Below are 17,096 nucleotides of genomic sequence, written 5' to 3'. Positions count from 1 at the left end.
GGTATCTAGTGATCTGGTTTATGTCCTTACAAATATCATTTCACTAGTTCCTCTCACGGCCATAGGAGAGTATAGTTCTAGTAGGGTTGGGTCTGGAATTGGGCTGCTGGGACAGAACCCCAAGGAACATAAAAGCAGATCTTAAAGCTGATAGCAGAACCAATCACAGGGCTACCATCTTTGTTGAACAGTCACATACTGATGTGTGATCTAGTTGAGCATCTGTAATTTGCAAGCATATTCTCAGGAAAGTGTGCATGTTGCCACTTCAGGCATTTCCCAGAAGTAAGAAAAGAGGATGATCAAGGTAACTTAAGGGCCAATTTGGCTCAACTTTCTGCAATCCAGTTTTGATGCTTCATTACTAAGCAACAAGTCCATATAAGCAGAGGTCCCACATAGACTGAACACAGGAGTCACATAGCTCTCAGGGATAAGAGAAACTATATCTGATTCCCACAAGAACATCTTTTGTGCCAAGACCAAAGATGTATGCAAAGGTTTTCTTGAACCATGAGTGGAAAAGTTCTTTGAGGGCTTGGTAAAGAACACCTCAAAGGAAATATTAGCTTTGCAAGCCTCCACATCCTTCTCTGGTTCTGATTAAAATCTGAGCCAAAGAAGAACTGCCAGCTCCCCTTGACACGGGGACATTCCCAGGGGAACTGAAGGAAGCAGTGGTGTGTCCACTCTTAAAGAAAACTTCATTAGATCCCTTAGACCTATCCAATTACTGCCCAGTTTCAAATCTTCCATACCTGGGTAAGGTAATTGAGAGAGCAGTTGCTGAACAGCTTGGTAGGTTTCTGGAGGATCATGATCTTCTGGACCACCGCCTCGCAGACATGGGGATACAGGGCATAGCCCGTAACTGGTTGTGCTCTTTTATCTCTGGTCGGGGACAGAGGGTGGCACTAGGGAGTGAAATGTCGTTGCGCCACTCCTTGGTGTGTGGAGTGCCGCAGGGCGCAATTCTCTCCCCGATGCTTTTAAACATCTTTATGTGCCCCCTTGCTCAGATTATCCGGAGCTTTGGGCTGGGCTGTCACCAATATGCTGATGACACTCAGCTCTATCTGCTGATGGATGGCCACACCGACTCGGCCCCGAACACACTGACCAGATGCTTGGAAGCTGTGGCTGGATGGTTTCGTGGGAGCCGATTGAAACTAAATCCTTCGAAGACAGAGGTCCTATGGCTAGGTCGGGATGGCATGGGGATGAGGGACCAACTCCCTTCTCTTGCGGGGGCCCAATTAGTGTCATTGCCTTCCGTTAAGAGTTTGGGTGTAATCCTTGACGCCTCCCTTTCCATGGAGGCGCAAGTTACAGCAACAGCCAAGGCGACATTTTTCCACCTTCGCAGCATCAAGCAGTTGGTCCCTTACGTTTCCCACCCCGACCTGGCCACAATGATCCATGCGACGGTCATCTCCAGGCTTGACTACTGTAATTCGCTCTACGCGGGGCTGCCCTTGAAGCTGTCCCAGAAACTCCAGCGGGTACAGAATGCTGCAGCAAGGCTCCTCACTGGGTCTCTGCCATGGGAGCATATTCACCCAGTGCTTTTCAAGCTGCACTGGCTCCCGGTGGAGTACAGGGTCAGATTTAAGGTGCTGCTTTTGACCTTTAAAGCCCTTCACGGCCTAGGACCCTTGTACCTACAGGACCGCCTCTCCTGGTATGCCCCACGGAGAGCCTCAAGGTCCATAAATAACAACACCCTAGTGGTCCCAGGCCCTAAGGAAATTAGATTGGCTTCAACCAGAGCCAGAGCCAGGGCCTTTTCAACTCTGGCTCCGGCCTGGTGGAACGCTCTGCCTCATGAGACCAGGGCCCTGCAGGATCTGATTTCTTTCCGCAGGGCCTGTAAGACAGAGTTGTTCCACCTGGCCTTTGGCTTGGAGCCAATTTGATTATCTCCCTCTCTTTCTTTTTTTCTTTTCCTTCTCCTCCTGCGATGAGGCTACATTTTAATATTTTAATGTTCCATTATTTTAATGTTGTATTTTATTTTTGTTTTTAAGTTGTAATCATTCATCTTGTTTTTATTATTGCTTGTAAGCCACTCTGAGCCCGCCCTTGGCTGGGGAGGGCGGGGTATAAATAAAAAAATATTATTATTATGATTAGCTCACCGGCCTTTCAGTTTCCTCCTTGTGGTGTTGCTCCATTCCATTCCATAGGAGGCAATTAAGATGTTGTAGGGACAAAAACCTTGAAATGGACCCATATTCAGTAGGGGGAAAGTTAGCTGACTTTCCCCCTACTCGGTAATTTTCCTGTGCCATGGATTGGCTTGGGGGTATTTATCCAAGATCTTCCCAATTTTTAGGAAAGTCACAGATTTATTTCTGTGTTAATCTGAGCCTTGGTGAGCTCAGGCATCTCACCTCAAGACAGAGATACATTCAAAGTGCCCTTTCCCTTACCCACACTTGAAATTTGCCAAGAATGTGATTGCTTTGCCATGGTAGATCATTCTACTACTCAGAATGCCGTTCAGTATTTTAAATGTCCCAGTAATAGCATTGTGTGATAAAAAGCTACAGGGTGAACATAGATTGGTTAAATCTAGAATTCAGTAGCCAGAGGGCTCTCTTGAGCCAAAGGAAGCAATTAAGGCCTTATTATCTATCATCTGCTTGAATTATTTCTAACCACACACACCTCTTTACACTTTTTTTTAACCCTATATTTAGAATGGCTTTTATGTTACAGTGGCCAGGGAAGCCCCAATAATGTCTTTTTCTAGATGCCAGCTTCATTCTTTGCAGATCAGGCCCTATATTTAATTAATCTCTATTAGTTTATTTTATATTTATATTTTTTAAAAAAATCTTAAAACACACCAGGAGCTTTGCTGGTAAGGCAAGCAATAAGATTAACAGAAATTGGGAATGAGGTTTATATTCTAAGGAGCAGAGAATCCTGTTATAACCTAATAGGCAAACCACATAAGTTACATTGCAGCCAATGCAGATTTGTAGTATTGTAATGACATGCAAGTTTGTAGCAGTAACTCAGCAGCCATTTCACCACTGCAAAACATCATCAAGGGCTGCTTTGCAACAAGCAGAAAAGGGGATACATTATATTTCCTTAGCCAGGTGCTTTTCCCTTTTGAAACATCGCCTCTGCTCCACTGTTACTTTTTTTAGCCCTACCTACCAGTTTTCTACACCAATACAGTGGTACCTCGGGATAAGTACTTAATTCGTTCCGGAGGTCCGTTCTTAACCTGAAACTGTTCTTAACCTGAAGCACCACTTTAGCTAATGGGGCCTCCTGCTGCCGCTGCGCCACCGGAGCCCGATTTCTATTCTCATCCTGAAGCAAAGTTCTTAACCCGAGGTACTATTTCTGGATTAGCGGAGTCTGTAACCTGAAGCATATGTAACCTGAAGCGTATGTAACCCAGGTACCACTGTATTTGCTTTCATAAATATAGGTCTAAAATCCCCTGGGGGGAAAAACAGCTGGAAGGGGGTCAAGTTTCAGGGGAAAGGTTGACATCAAGGGGAAGAGTCAAACACACTAGGATTGGAGGAGAATTTTGTTGGGTCATATCTTTAGTCTGGTCACCAGTGGATTAAGAGGGATCTGATGGACTGGCTGTAAGTGATACCCTTGTAAGGCTGGGGTACCCATTTAGATGCTGTGGCCTGACTGAGGGAATTGGAGGGAGTCCTGAATGCTCTGGGAATCTTCCAGGTGACCTGTTTACAAATAAACATGTTGAGGAAGTTCAGGATAAAAATCAAGGATGAAATTCAACATAGTGCTAAGCTGGGTATGCATGCAGGAAGCAAGGTCTGTTTGCATAACTAGACTTCCCTTTTCTCTCCCCCCCCCCCACCAAGCACCCCATAAACTTGTTCTAGGAGTTGTATCCTGCTCCACATAATAATAACATACCCTGTGGCATTTCCCCCTTCTCTTGTCCTTAGTGTCCTTCTCAAGGGATTGTGATACAATCCAAGTTAGGTGCTATAGAGAAAGATCTGGGATTTTATACAAGCTTTTTGAGAAAGGGTTCTTACTGTCTGATCAGCGACAGACTGTAGCTCAGGGTTTTTTTTATCAACAAATAAATGCAATAAGAATTTTTGACAATTTGAAATGCAGACTCTTGGCATGTGTCCTCAAGCTATAGGTATTGTTTAAGGAGAGCAAGTGATTTATGCTGCCATTTCAAACAGGCAGAGAAAGAAAGGGAAAATATATCCAATAGCCACTATGCATTAAAAAAGCATTCCTTATCTTACAGTATATGGGGCTAGCTTCTGACATCTGAGACTTTAATTCAAGTCAAATGAGTTTGGTGGTCTTGTCTCAAGCCCCTGAGATTGAGTCGTCTTTATCAGAAACACAAATAATTTGACATGTAGTAACTCAGAGGCTAACCTTTGGCTGGGGTGATCCCAAGGGACTGAACTAGTCTGAAGGTTAAACCACCTCCTATCCTAGGAGGAGGATTCTTGGTCTGCCGCTGAGGTCATAAGCAGGGCACGAGGGAAGATTGTATGGTTACCTACAAGAGGTCTGACCGGTGTGCAAATAGAGACTTTCATTATCGTCTCATGATGTCTGTAGTTTTGCCACGGAGGCACGATTCATCAAAAAGGCAAACAATGAAATCGTTGTGTGAGTCCCCCCACCTTCTGCAGGCTCAAACACAGGGGGAAGAAGTTAAACACACTTGTAGAAACATGCTCCCAGCAGGGCTACATTTTTTGTTTAGAGCTATACTGTGTGTGTGTGGGGGGGGGAGGGAATCTCTGGTGCTTAGCTAATTTGTTTTTGACCTTGATGCAATCTGTAACCAGCTTCTTAGTGAGAGTTGATTAGATTTTTTTTTTATCCTGTGAAATCCAGTATATAGATAACTTGAAAAAAAGATACCAAAACAAACAACCCACTAGCTTGTATTTTGAACTCATTGTACATTAAGTTTTGTGATCATGGAGCAGCAACAATAGCATTGATCAGGATTCTGTTGCTTTGCTTCACAATGTGCAGCTGAACAGGGAAGTGCTTTCAGAAGTGCTTGCTTCATTGATATTATTATTATTCAAAAATACAGCAACAACAACAACAACAATAATAATAATATATTATTTATATTTATACCCCGCCCATCTGGCTGGGCTTCCCCGGCCACTCTGGGCAGCTTCCAGCAAACCATTAAAATACAGTAATGCATCAAACATTAAAAGCTTCCCTAAACAGGGCTGCCCTCATATGTTTGTCCTCCATCTCAAAAGCTTTTGAAAACCTCTAGTTTTCCACTAATTTTTCTTCCCCAAAGTTCCAATGTCTGCCCATTTTCAACCTATTCTTGCTTCTACCTCCTGTTTTCCTCACCACTTAGTAATAAGAACTTTCCATCTTCTTTCTGTCCTTACTTAGTATAGATTTTCTAATTAGTCATCCCAAACAATTTAAAACTCTCTTCCCAACCTGAAATCAGTATAGCTAGCAATTTCCCCCTAACTGCAACTGTCCCTTTTGAGGCTGCTCCTTTATAAACAGATGGACACAACTGGGAGCTTTCAGCTGCCCCAGCTGCCACAAGACATGTCTCTCCTGTATGGTCTCTGCAGGCACAGCTGGCATTGCAACTTTACATCAGCCTAACCTCACCTCCATAGGCACATCTCTCCAATGTCTCCCAAGGCAGATGGATGACAACATTTATAAACAAACCAACCAATAATGGCTTAATCTTAAAGACAGGGGTAGCTATCCTTTGGTCCTCCAGATTTTGTCGAACTACACAATTCCAAACATTCTTGGCCACTGATTAGCTAGGGCTAATGGGAATCCAACAACCAGGGTTTTATTTCAGCCAGAACTTGACAGAATTCAGTTCTGGCACCTCTCCGGTGGGCACCATTGCCATTACTAGAGAACAAGGGAGGTGTTCATTGTGAGTTCTAGCACCTCTTTTTCTAGAAAAATAGCACTGCCAACAACTAATGGAGGACCATAGGTTAGCCCCCCCCCTGCTATAAAGCATATATTAGACCAGAGCATATCATCCTCCTTTTCCTATTCCAATTCAGTTGAGAATATGAAAATGTTTATGTTCAAATGAGTGTGGAAGTCATTTGGTAATGTCTTGTGAGCCATGTCATGCAGACAGTAATGGAAGTTTTCAGGCTGCTTTGGGAGCCGGTGGGGGTGTTGTTTTAATGAGCAAGTGCTTGGTTTTATAACTGGAAGCACCCCTTGATAGTTTGCTGAAACTGATGGGTAACCTTCTTTGTTTCTTATTGGCAGTACAATAAATGAATCCACTTCATTCTTTGCATTATAGTTATATAGGAGGCTTAGTTTTGCAACTGAAAATATCAAATGCCTAGATTTGTATGTCTTACTCATGTTTATCAACTGTGTGTGTGTGTATACACACACACACACACACACAAACACACCCCTTCAGACATTGTGAAATTTGTAGTTAGGATGGATTTTCAAGCATATTTGTGTTTGTGGTTTTTTAGTCATAGGAGTGCTGTGCTGATTATATTTATTAGCTCTAAATATTAAACAGCCGGCAGAATTCCATTGTATATAAATAAGACATTTGAGACTTGGAGGCAAGCCATTACTGATATAGCCAGCTGGTGCTTTTTAACAGTTTTATTTTAGTGTAGCATTAAGGAATCTCACTGTACATTTGATGGTATTTAAAATGACAATAGGATAATATGTATTCATTTGAGAGTTCCATTGTGTATATTCAGATTGAAAAGCAGGGTAGACTAAAGAAATGATATATTGTGCACCTGTTTGATGAAACCACACTCTTTGTTTCAGGCAGTAAGAATGTAAAAATCTAAGGTTCCCCCCCCCCATGTTAAGTTTACAATGACCCTGAATTTCAAGTATTTTTTGATGATGTCCTTCAGTCCTTTCATACTTGCATGTGTTTCTCACTTTTGTTTCCCATTGATCAATGTGTTTCCTTAGAAAGATTTGAATTTTTCTTAAGTGCAGGATGTATTAAAACTGAAATTGTAGTCATTCCCACCCTTTTTTTTTACATTTCACCATTCCAAAAGAAGGATTGTAACCTACTTCAGAAAACTGACGCATGAGGAAATACTTGGTCAGGATCTAGCCAGCCCCGCAGCCCCGTACCCTCCTGTTCCATATGTGTGTGGGGGCAGAATTCCTTCTGTGCAGGACTTTACAAATAGCTGGGTGTCGCTTTGATGGTCTGTTTGGAAGGCTGTGTCTCCAAAAGGCTTCTGAAAAGTCCCAATACACAAACAAAAACACTGCACATGGTGTTTTGAATTGGGGAGGAATTTTTTTCTGGCAGAAAAAAGGCCATGTGGGTTAGAATCTCTTAGGTTTGTGCCTCTTGTGAAAGCCACAAAGACCTCCATTTCCCCACTAAGCCAAACGTAACCAGTCCATCTGTTCTTGATCTTGGTTTGAGGTGCCCACCTGTTGTCTTCACCTCTGACCCTGACATCATGCATTCATTAGATCCTAGAGCTGCATTGTCTCTGGTATTCATTGCAGGCTGCCTGGCAGCTCATCCACAAGGTTTTTGCACCCCGCTGGTGGGTCCTGACACAACATTTGGGAGTCACGGCATTAAAGGGTTCTGTCCTTTTTGTTTACCATTTGTTAGGGCAATTGCTTGGCAACCACAAAGTGATATGAACAATCCCCTTGTATTCACCCAGAAAATGCATACTGTTCTCATGCAGGGCATCTGTAACGTGAGAGTTCCCCAGCCATTGTGAGTTTATAAGGTGATGTAAAGTAATTACACTGACAACAAGAATGCCATGCAATTTTTCTTCTTCACATTGCCTATTTGGATGATATGTCTGTTTTCAACAGCATATCTGGAGCTTGTTAGGACATGTAGCAATCTTCATATTATATCAATATCTTCCCATCCAATTGTCATTTTTCTTCTGATTCCCTCCCCCGCCCCCCGAGCTGCATGTTCGCAGTATGTTTTCTGTGAACGTGTCAGGTTCAGTTTAGTTCAGTCTATATTTTGTCACCAACTGCTATCCGAACATAAGTCTGACATGAGTATGGAAATAATTGGAGGTACTCATGCTGTCAACTCATGGCAAATGTACAATCATGTACAAAGGATTATATGTTTCAAATGTGAAAACAGTTAAATCTTTCAGTGTGGAAAAAGACATCTCCAAACTAACTGTTTTTATTAAGTCTCAATGGGAGTTGTGCCTTCCTCCTATCAAAATCCCGAGAGTATTTTAAATAGTTGTGATAGCTGCTAATGTTAAACATTTCTGTTGATCTGTCTACAACAGAGATTGTCCTCCAAATATTGTTGGACCGCAACTCCAGTCTTCTTTTACCATTGGCCAGCCCAATGGGCTGATGAAAATGTATATTTTGATGGGGGAGATATGCTTTGTCCAGAGCTTGGTGCTGGGTTTGATCCCTGTGTGGGCCACCTGCTTATTCCTGAATTGCAGGGAGTTGGACTAGATGTTCCTCAGGGTCACTTCCAACACTACAACTCTACAAGTCTGTGAAAAGGCCTGGACAGATTAATGGAGGAAAAGGCTATTGATGACATAGACTACTAATCATGATGACTATGCTCTATCTTCACAGTTGGAAGCAGCAATGCTCCTGACTACCAGTTGCTGAAAACCAGTGCTTTTTTGTCATATTCTGCTCCCTAGTTTCCCATAGGCATCTGGTTGGCCAAAATGAGAATAGGGTGCTGGACTAGATGGGTCTTTGGTTTGTTCCAGTGGACTCTTCTTATTTTCTTATGAACAGATCCAAGAATTCCTGACAGGAATTCTGTAGTTTTGAATGGCTTTCATATAATAATATACAAGCAACATTTGCTGATTCTTAAATGGTTCCTGACTTATCGTGTCTCAAGTTGAGAGGTCATACATGATTGCTGTGATGGTGGGGCAGTTAAACACTCTGGTCTCTCAAGTGCATGAGCCCAATTGATCAAACGGTCTCCATTGTGTACCAGGAGGGAACATGATTGAAAGTGCTGCTAGGGCATGGAGTCTCATAAAAAATCCCTATCAATAATGAATGAATGTCTCCACATAATAAGATAGGAATACACAAGGCTATAAGTCAATTTCAGCATTAAGAACAGCAGGGTCATTAACAGTTTTTAAAATGCTTAAAAGCTCTTTTAGGGATTGCAAAATTATTTGTGTTGCACCATCAGGAAACGAGTGCAAATAATATCTATCTATTACAGATAAGATTGGAACCTGATGTTGTGTTGAGCAATGCTTCAGTGTTAACTGCTAGTTTGGGTGTTTTGCTATCTGTTCAAATGGCCTGAAATCTCATTCTTCTATAATTTTACAGGCAATTTGGTCTTCATTACAAATTAATGCAGTGATAATAGCTCAATGCAACCCTTTGTGCAGAAGGTATATACTGGTGATACTTGGTTTGTCATGCAATTTAGACCTCAGTATTCACCCCTTGGTGTCAGCGTGGCAAAATGAAAAATGTTGAACATGTTGAAGGTCTAAGAAATGCACTCAAAGGTGTATATTGTATTTCACTACATGCCACTCATGATGTAATGATAAAATAATTCTAAATCAAACTTAGTTATTATTAGAAAGCTAAATTTAGATGGCTGTTTTGATTTCTGTTAATACATAATTGCTCTCTGAAAACAGATTGTCTTCAAGATGCAGACAAATGATGCACAGATGTGTTGATATAAAGATATACTGACAAACTGCAGAATCGTTAACAACACCAAAAATTACTCAGAGGGGGAAAAGGCTGTTTAGGAATGAATGAATGGCTGCTTTAGAATAGGAGGGTGGAATCTGTGCCCTCAATATGTTGCTGGGCTCCAGCTTGCAATCAGAACTGGAAGTGGATCCATTTGCATGTACGTGCATCTTATATGAGAATTCACTAAAAGGGTGATTTGGGGAAAATTAGCAATACTGCTGTTGGGGAGCATGATGGCATAAAGCACAAGGAGATGGCATTAAAGCAAGCTGGTGTAAATTAAGCGAGTGCAAAGTTATACCAGATCCAAACTTCATTCAGCTGGGGCTACTGCTGCTGTGCTGTGTAATAGGCATAAAAGGTAAAGGGACCCCTGACCATTAAGTCCAGTCATGGATGGCTCTGGGGTTGTGGCGCTCATCTCGCTTTACTGGCCGAGGGAGCCAGCGTTTGTCCACAGACAGCTTCCAGGTCATGTGGCCAGCATGACTAAGCTGCTTCAGGCGAACCAGAGCAGCGCATGGAAACGTCATTTGCCTTCCTGCCGGAGCTGTACCTATTTATCTACTTGCACTTTGATGTGCTTTCAAAATGCTATGTTGGCAGGAGCTGGGACTGAACAATAGCAGCTCACCCCATCGTGGGGATTCAAACCACCGACCTTCTGATCGGCAAGCCCTAGGCTCTGCGGTTTAGGCCACCCATGTCCCTCTGTGTAATAGGCATAGCAAGCCTTTAAAAATACTGTTCTGTGCTGGGTTGCCAAGTAATTGAATAGGCCTAGGATCCAGCCAAAGTCCCTACTCTCTTGTCCTGTTCCCATTCCATCCCCATCAGCTGAGCTGGGCTGAGAAAGTTATGCTAATGTATCTTTGGCTGAGACAGGGTTGGGTATCTTGTCCATAGCTAATAATATACCAAATTCCAATCTATAGCTTTGTTATATAACCACGTCACCCAAAAAAGTATTCCAGATCTACAAAGATAGGTGAGATACAGCTGGGCCAAATTACCCTTTAAATTGAACTCCTGAAAACATAAACGTGGCAGTTATCAAGAATTATGTACCTTCACGAAAAGCAGAAGGAATTTAAACTTCCACCAGGTTAGTGCCTCCATAAATCTACCATCAACATGAGGAGCCCAGTAAACATTAATTTCACACTGCATCTTTCAACCAGTGGCCTCAGAATTTAGACATGCCTAATCTTGACTCCAAATCACAATTCTCCATTAATCCCAAGGATTTCACTCATGAATGAATTGCATGGTTTTTGCTCCTGCTTGCATGTTAGTAAGTAGGGACAAAAGTGCATTCCCATTCATTTAATGTAATGATTTGTTCTCTGCAGTTAGAGAAGTAAATGATTAGCTTTTCAAATAAAACACATATGCAAAGTATGTCACAAAATAGACTTTCTATATCTAAAACAGGTGCAATTAGTCCAGAGCCAAGTGTCCTGAATTACCTATTGTCACGCAGGCAATGCATATGGATATATTTTTACAGAAAGAAGCAGATGGCACAAATGCTTGTGCTGCTCTAAATTAGAAAGCCAAAAGTCCGACAACGAATTAAGTGCATTTACATCCATAAATCTCAGAGGTTTCAAGTTTGCTTAATGCAGTGTTGGGCTATGGCCTTAGAAGTGTATTCACTTACACAAAACATTGAAGGGCCACCAGGATCATGTACCAGCAACACATGAACAGTCTTCAGGCGTCTTCCTTTTATTGAAATGCAGCAGAAGGAAGATGCTAATTTCAAGTTGGCGGGTGCTTAGCTCTTCATCTGCAGGCTATTTTCCAGCTGAAAATAACTTCACTTGTTGTTTTACCATTACAATCCTCATGCCCTTTATCATTAACTTTTTCTTTTCGGTATTTTCTTTTAAGTAGGTAATGGTAAATCTAATTGTACAGCTGTGTCTGTTGCTTCCAAATTGTTTTATGGTGGCATGTTATCTTCTTTAAAACTTTGCTGTGTTATAAATAAAAATATTATTTATATTATTATATTATATTATATTATATTATATTATATTATATTATATTATATTATAAAATATTAATATTTTGCAGCTGTGGTGTGCTTGATTTTTGGGTCTCCAGAGCCAGGTTGCTAAGATTGGTCTGCACCCAATTCCCCCAAATGTTTCAAAATGTTCAGAAAAAAGTAATGCTGTGCTCTTGAGACTTCAGATTGTTGGTAGAAAACAATGTGATAGACATCTCCTCTACACAAACATTACCCAGCCTGTCATGGGGAATTATTTTATCCCTGCCTTCTTCTGGGTATGCTTAAGTGCCCAAATTTTGGTACAGTCACGTTATTTTTGTGTGTGCATTACAAACTTGTAAGCTCCTACCCACATTTCACAGTATTGTGAGACATTTTGAAGAGAGTTGTGTCGTGTGCTTTTTCTAAAAATATACCTTGACTAAGATTTTTCTCTAACTTTTAATTGAAAGGGGGATATCAGATCATTGCTTGGTAAATTATCTGTGAGCTTGCTGTTATAACTATTTTTCTCCAGTAACTATCCTTTTATTTATGTTTTCAGTGGGAAGAAATAAGTGGTGTTGATGAGAACTATACGCCGATCAGGACGTATCAGGTTTGCAACGTTATGGACCACAGTCAGAACAACTGGTTGAGGACAAACTGGATAGCACGTAACTCAGCTCAGAAGATCTATGTGGAACTCAAATTTACCCTGAGGGACTGTAACAGCATCCCACTAGTTCTGGGCACTTGCAAGGAAACTTTTAACCTGTATTATATGGAGTCTGATGATGACCATTCCGTCAAGTTTAGAGAACATCAGTTTACAAAGATTGATACCATTGCTGCCGACGAGAGCTTCACTCAGATGGATCTTGGGGATCGGATTCTTAAACTCAACACAGAGGTCCGTGAAGTGGGACCTGTTAGCAGGAAAGGGTTTTACTTGGCTTTTCAAGATGTGGGTGCGTGCGTTGCCTTAGTGTCGGTGCGAGTGTACTTCAAGAAGTGCCCTTTCACTGTAAAGAACCTGGCCATGTTTCCAGATACAGTCCCTATGGATTCCCAGTCACTGGTGGAAGTGCGAGGTTCTTGTGTTAATCATTCCAAAGAGGAAGACCCACCCAAGATGTACTGCAGTACAGAAGGAGAATGGCTAGTTCCCATTGGAAAGTGCTTGTGTAACGCTGGCTATGAAGAAAGGGGATACGCCTGCCAAGGTAATCTGTTTGATAGTTTCTACTTTTGCTGTTGGTGAATTGCTTTCCTTTCCTTTATAAAGTGTTCCAGCAAGTAAGTAAGGTTAAAGAGAAAAGTAATCTTTTAGCATGGCTTTTTCATTTAGTATACAAAATGCATTCACTTTTTCATTTCCTGCAGTTGTACTTGCTGTTTTTAGTTCTATTGGCTACGCTGAACACTTGATATTTAATCTCATTGGCTTGCAGACAAAGCTTTGTATAATAGGGCTTCCACTACCACTATCTACTACAGCCTCTTGCACCGCCAAAAAGGTCTCTTTTGGAATGGTTTACAAACCAGCTCAAGTGGCTGCTGGTGGAGGGAAATTGCAGAAATTGGAGACACCATGAGACCCATAGCTGGGTCTCATAGGATCCCAGCTATGGTATTATAACCTGCAGTTGCCTTCATTTTGTAAAGTGCATCCTAGATATCAAAAAGATGTTGGGTGTTCTCCTTTTCAAGCTGCATGATACAATGCTCTTGTGCACTTAAAAAACAACAACCAGCTGCTTCCTGAACCACCAAATCCCTGGATCCTTGTAAGAGAGGCAAATAACCTTGAGTTATGCCTACCTGTGGACTATGCATGGAAGGACAAGTCTGCAGCCCCTTTCTTTTGGAACAGAGCAGTGTGATCCCTAATGTGATATACCTGCAATCAATTTCATTTTAAATTCACATATTCCAAAGTTTTAGGCAGGATTATTTCTTCGTTCTGTCTGGAGGTTCCATAGATTGAACCTATGACGTTCATGTATGATCTGGTGCCAGGCTATGGCCCTTGCCCTTTTTCATCTCTTGCCATGTCTTTTACTCCTGCTCTTTGTAGCTACTCCGACAGCCAATGGAGATCAAGGTTCTTGATTCTGTCCGCTGATAAGTTGCTCACTGAACTCTGTGTATGTCTCTTTCAAAGTGCAGACAGAGGCGCGCTCTCCTCAGGCATGTTCATTGTTGCTATGTTGTGAGTACTGACCTTAGCAGAGGCAGAGATACCTTGGACAGTTCCATGCAGGTATCAAGCTGGAGACTTCATGAGAGCAGAACTCAGATGTTGATTCAGCAACAGTTCTTCCTTCACATGGAAGAGTCTTTTCATTTAAAGAGGCCCAGCCAGCTTTATTAGTCATAGCCTCTGATGGAGCAAGGCTGGTGTCCTCTGAATCAAAGGAGGACAAAACAATGTCCTTAGGCCAGAAAACTGGCACCACAAGTACTTCTAGTTGGTTATATGCCTCAGAGGTTGTCCCTGAAGGAAATTATCTCTCCTGCTATAGATTCCTGGCCTCTGCCCCTGAAGAGGAAAAGTCTGACCCCCTGAATCACAGCAATTGCTGAGTCAGTCACATGTGGAACTTTGCCACACCAAGCAGTTGCCTAGTTTGTTTCTCTGGTTAGATTGGTGCTATCCTCTCCTCACAAGACAGAGCAAGGTTCGCCTGGCTATTAGTCCAAACTCCTTTAAAGAAGCTAGTGTTCTAAGATGGTGAGTGTGAGAAGGAACTAGGAGGACAGAAGGTGATTCAGGTTTACCCTTTCAAAAAAGAATGCAAATAAATGTATGCTATTTTTGCTTATTCACAGATATATACTAAAAGGATTGCAATATAGGAATGTGATTTAAGAAAGTAGTTATTGAATTTTACATGTGTTTTTAAGGTTTTCTGTTTCCACTATCAGGAGTTAGGTAAAGGCACATAACTTTTCCCCTCCTGAAATCAGAAATTATTTGTTTTTCAGAGGTTTTAAGTTCACACCTTCTTTAGCTCTGAGTTTCTGAACGTTTGTATGAAAAGAATAATAGATTAATTCCATTTTAGGGGGTAGTGTAGATCCAACCAGGCAAGGCTAAATTTATTGCTCAAGCTTTAATCTGTTAAAAGTGTCAGCATGGCACCTGGGGACAAGCACATGTATCGCTAAATGTTTATACCACTGGATGAAGCCTGTTTTCAGACACTGCGTAAATGAGAAAAGCCTGCTGACTTCAGTCAGCAAGAGATTACTTGTGCCCATGAATGCAAAATATAAGAAGCAGACTCTGATCCTGCAATCAAGTCCTGGCATCCAGTGGAGTTGGCCTGCTTTTTTGATTTCCATTCCATTTGTTCATCAAGAGAGCTTTGTATGAGCAGGCCATTAACAAAAGTGACAGGGCGTTCTGGCCTGCTCTGGTTTTACATACTACGTCCTGCTGTCCTGACAGCTTTTATCAAGGCCCAAATTTGTCAAATATTTTCACCAGGGTGTGATTTAAGTGGCACTTTAAAAGCAGTTGGTAACCCAATCCCCTCCTGCTGTTGACGTCAGTAACGCAGCAGGAATCGGAAGGCTTAGAACCAAGTTAATATTTTCGCATACTTCTTAATGGACTAGTTGTGGCTCAGCAGTGTTCTTCCCATGCTGTCCCCCACCCCAAGTTAAGATGATTAAAATAGTACTTTTCTAGACAGAGCAGGCAAGAAACAGGCATGCAATTAGTGCATTTAATGATGGAGGGGGATTCATGTGAAAGTAATACTACCTAGCCCAGGTAGTGAATGAGAATTGTTGGCAGAAGAAACTATCGAAACAGGTGTGTTTGTTTATTTGCATCTTCACATCTCACTTCTTTGAGAAGGAAGGGAACTCTAGCTGGTTTCTGTGAATATCATTCCTTTGCACCACAGCAGCATGTGGCATGTGTTCCCTGCTTAACACAACTTGAATGCACTTAACATTTTCACAAACATATTATAAAATTATAAATCATGGAAAATAATATTAATACATTCAACTCCTGCTATGTTTAGTACGCTATAAAGCATATCAGTTTGTTTGGCCATTTATTCTCTTCTCTAAAGTCTGTTTATCAGATTGTTTTCAAAGGTCAGAATGAATAAGTAGCATTTGTCTATGAAGCTGAATAAACCAAGATACTGTTATGGTTTTCTATGTAACAAGAAAGACAGACAGACAGACAGACAGAGTAGCAGACTTGGGTTCAAGATTAAAACCATCATGTTTCCAAGCAAGGCACATTTTCCCCCTTCATTAATTCTTTTAATGTTTTCTTACTTCAAATAATGTTTTTCCTGAACACTATGAAGACCACTAGTATTTGGTTAAAATAATCTGCACAGTTGTACACCAGAGGTAGGGGTCATGTGGTTGTTCAGATATTGCTGGACTACAACTCCCATTACCCTTGGCCATTGGCCATGTTGGCTGGGGCCATGTTTGCCTGGTGCCTAAAAAACAGATAAAGATGATGTCAGGCATTTTTCCCTGGAGAGAATATTCCACAAGCAAGGAGCCACTATTGAGAAGATCTGCTGTTGTGCTGCCAGCTTCCAAACCTCCCATGATGATGTTTGCAGGCTCTGGGGCAGTTCATGTGGGTTATAATTCCTATCTGCCTCATCCCTGAAGGGCTTAACAATATTAAAGTATTTTAAAAATAAAACAGAGAATATTATGCCCAGTTATTTTGATCTTTTTTAAACCTGTTGATTTCATTAGAATCATAGTGGTTCATAATCTATACAAAAGTAATTTTAGGAATGGAGTTAAATCAGATCATTATTTGGTAATGATTTTTCAGTCATAGTTTTTAAATACTATTTTAAAGGAAGCTTGACTAGGATTTTAAATAATTCTATATATGGTTTCTATTAGCATTTGGTTATATATAAAGAAGCAACCCAAAACCAGTTAGGAATAAAAAGCTGATGTTTCTGTTTTTACTCATTTCTAATTTTAATAACTTCAGTTTTTATCATGCTGATATCTTCCAAATATACATGAATGAGCCGTGATTATGAACTGTTATATACTTTTTCTCAGAAGATACATTTACACAACCTAAATTGATGACTGGCTAGGATATGTGGTTTGCTCTTGCTGTGAAATACTAGAATGCATTATCCAAAAACCTGGTGCATGACCAGTAAGTTTTGTCATAGTTTATCCAGTAGATAAATGGATAAAGACATGCTAATTTTTTCTTGGAAGAGGCAACAAAAGTGGGTTATATCAGCTTCTACTTGCTCATTCCCATCCTATTTGGAATTAAACATTTTAGAACTGAACATATTGCCATAGTGGCTATTTTGTGCAG

General features: G+C 41.1%; 1 protein-coding gene across 5 annotated transcripts in view; it reads left to right on the top strand.

Moving 5' to 3' along the window:
• Positions 1-17,096, top strand: part of EPHA3 (EPH receptor A3) — a 203,032-nt gene that overhangs the window by 63,105 nt on the left and 122,831 nt on the right. For all 5 annotated transcript variants that reach the window (XM_081908397.1, XM_081908399.1, XM_081908398.1 and 2 more), the window contains one exon: positions 12,312-12,972. In XM_081908397.1, coding sequence (XP_081764523.1) covers positions 12,312-12,972 — 661 coding nt within the window. The remainder of the gene's footprint in view (positions 1-12,311; positions 12,973-17,096) is intronic.

Source organism: Podarcis melisellensis (genome assembly GCF_964234715.1).
Source record: "Podarcis melisellensis genome assembly, chromosome: 4".
NCBI classification, from domain to species: domain Eukaryota; kingdom Metazoa; phylum Chordata; class Lepidosauria; order Squamata; family Lacertidae; genus Podarcis; species Podarcis melisellensis.
Note: the sequence above shows the minus strand (reverse complement) of the source record. Positions and strands in the feature narration are given on the sequence as shown.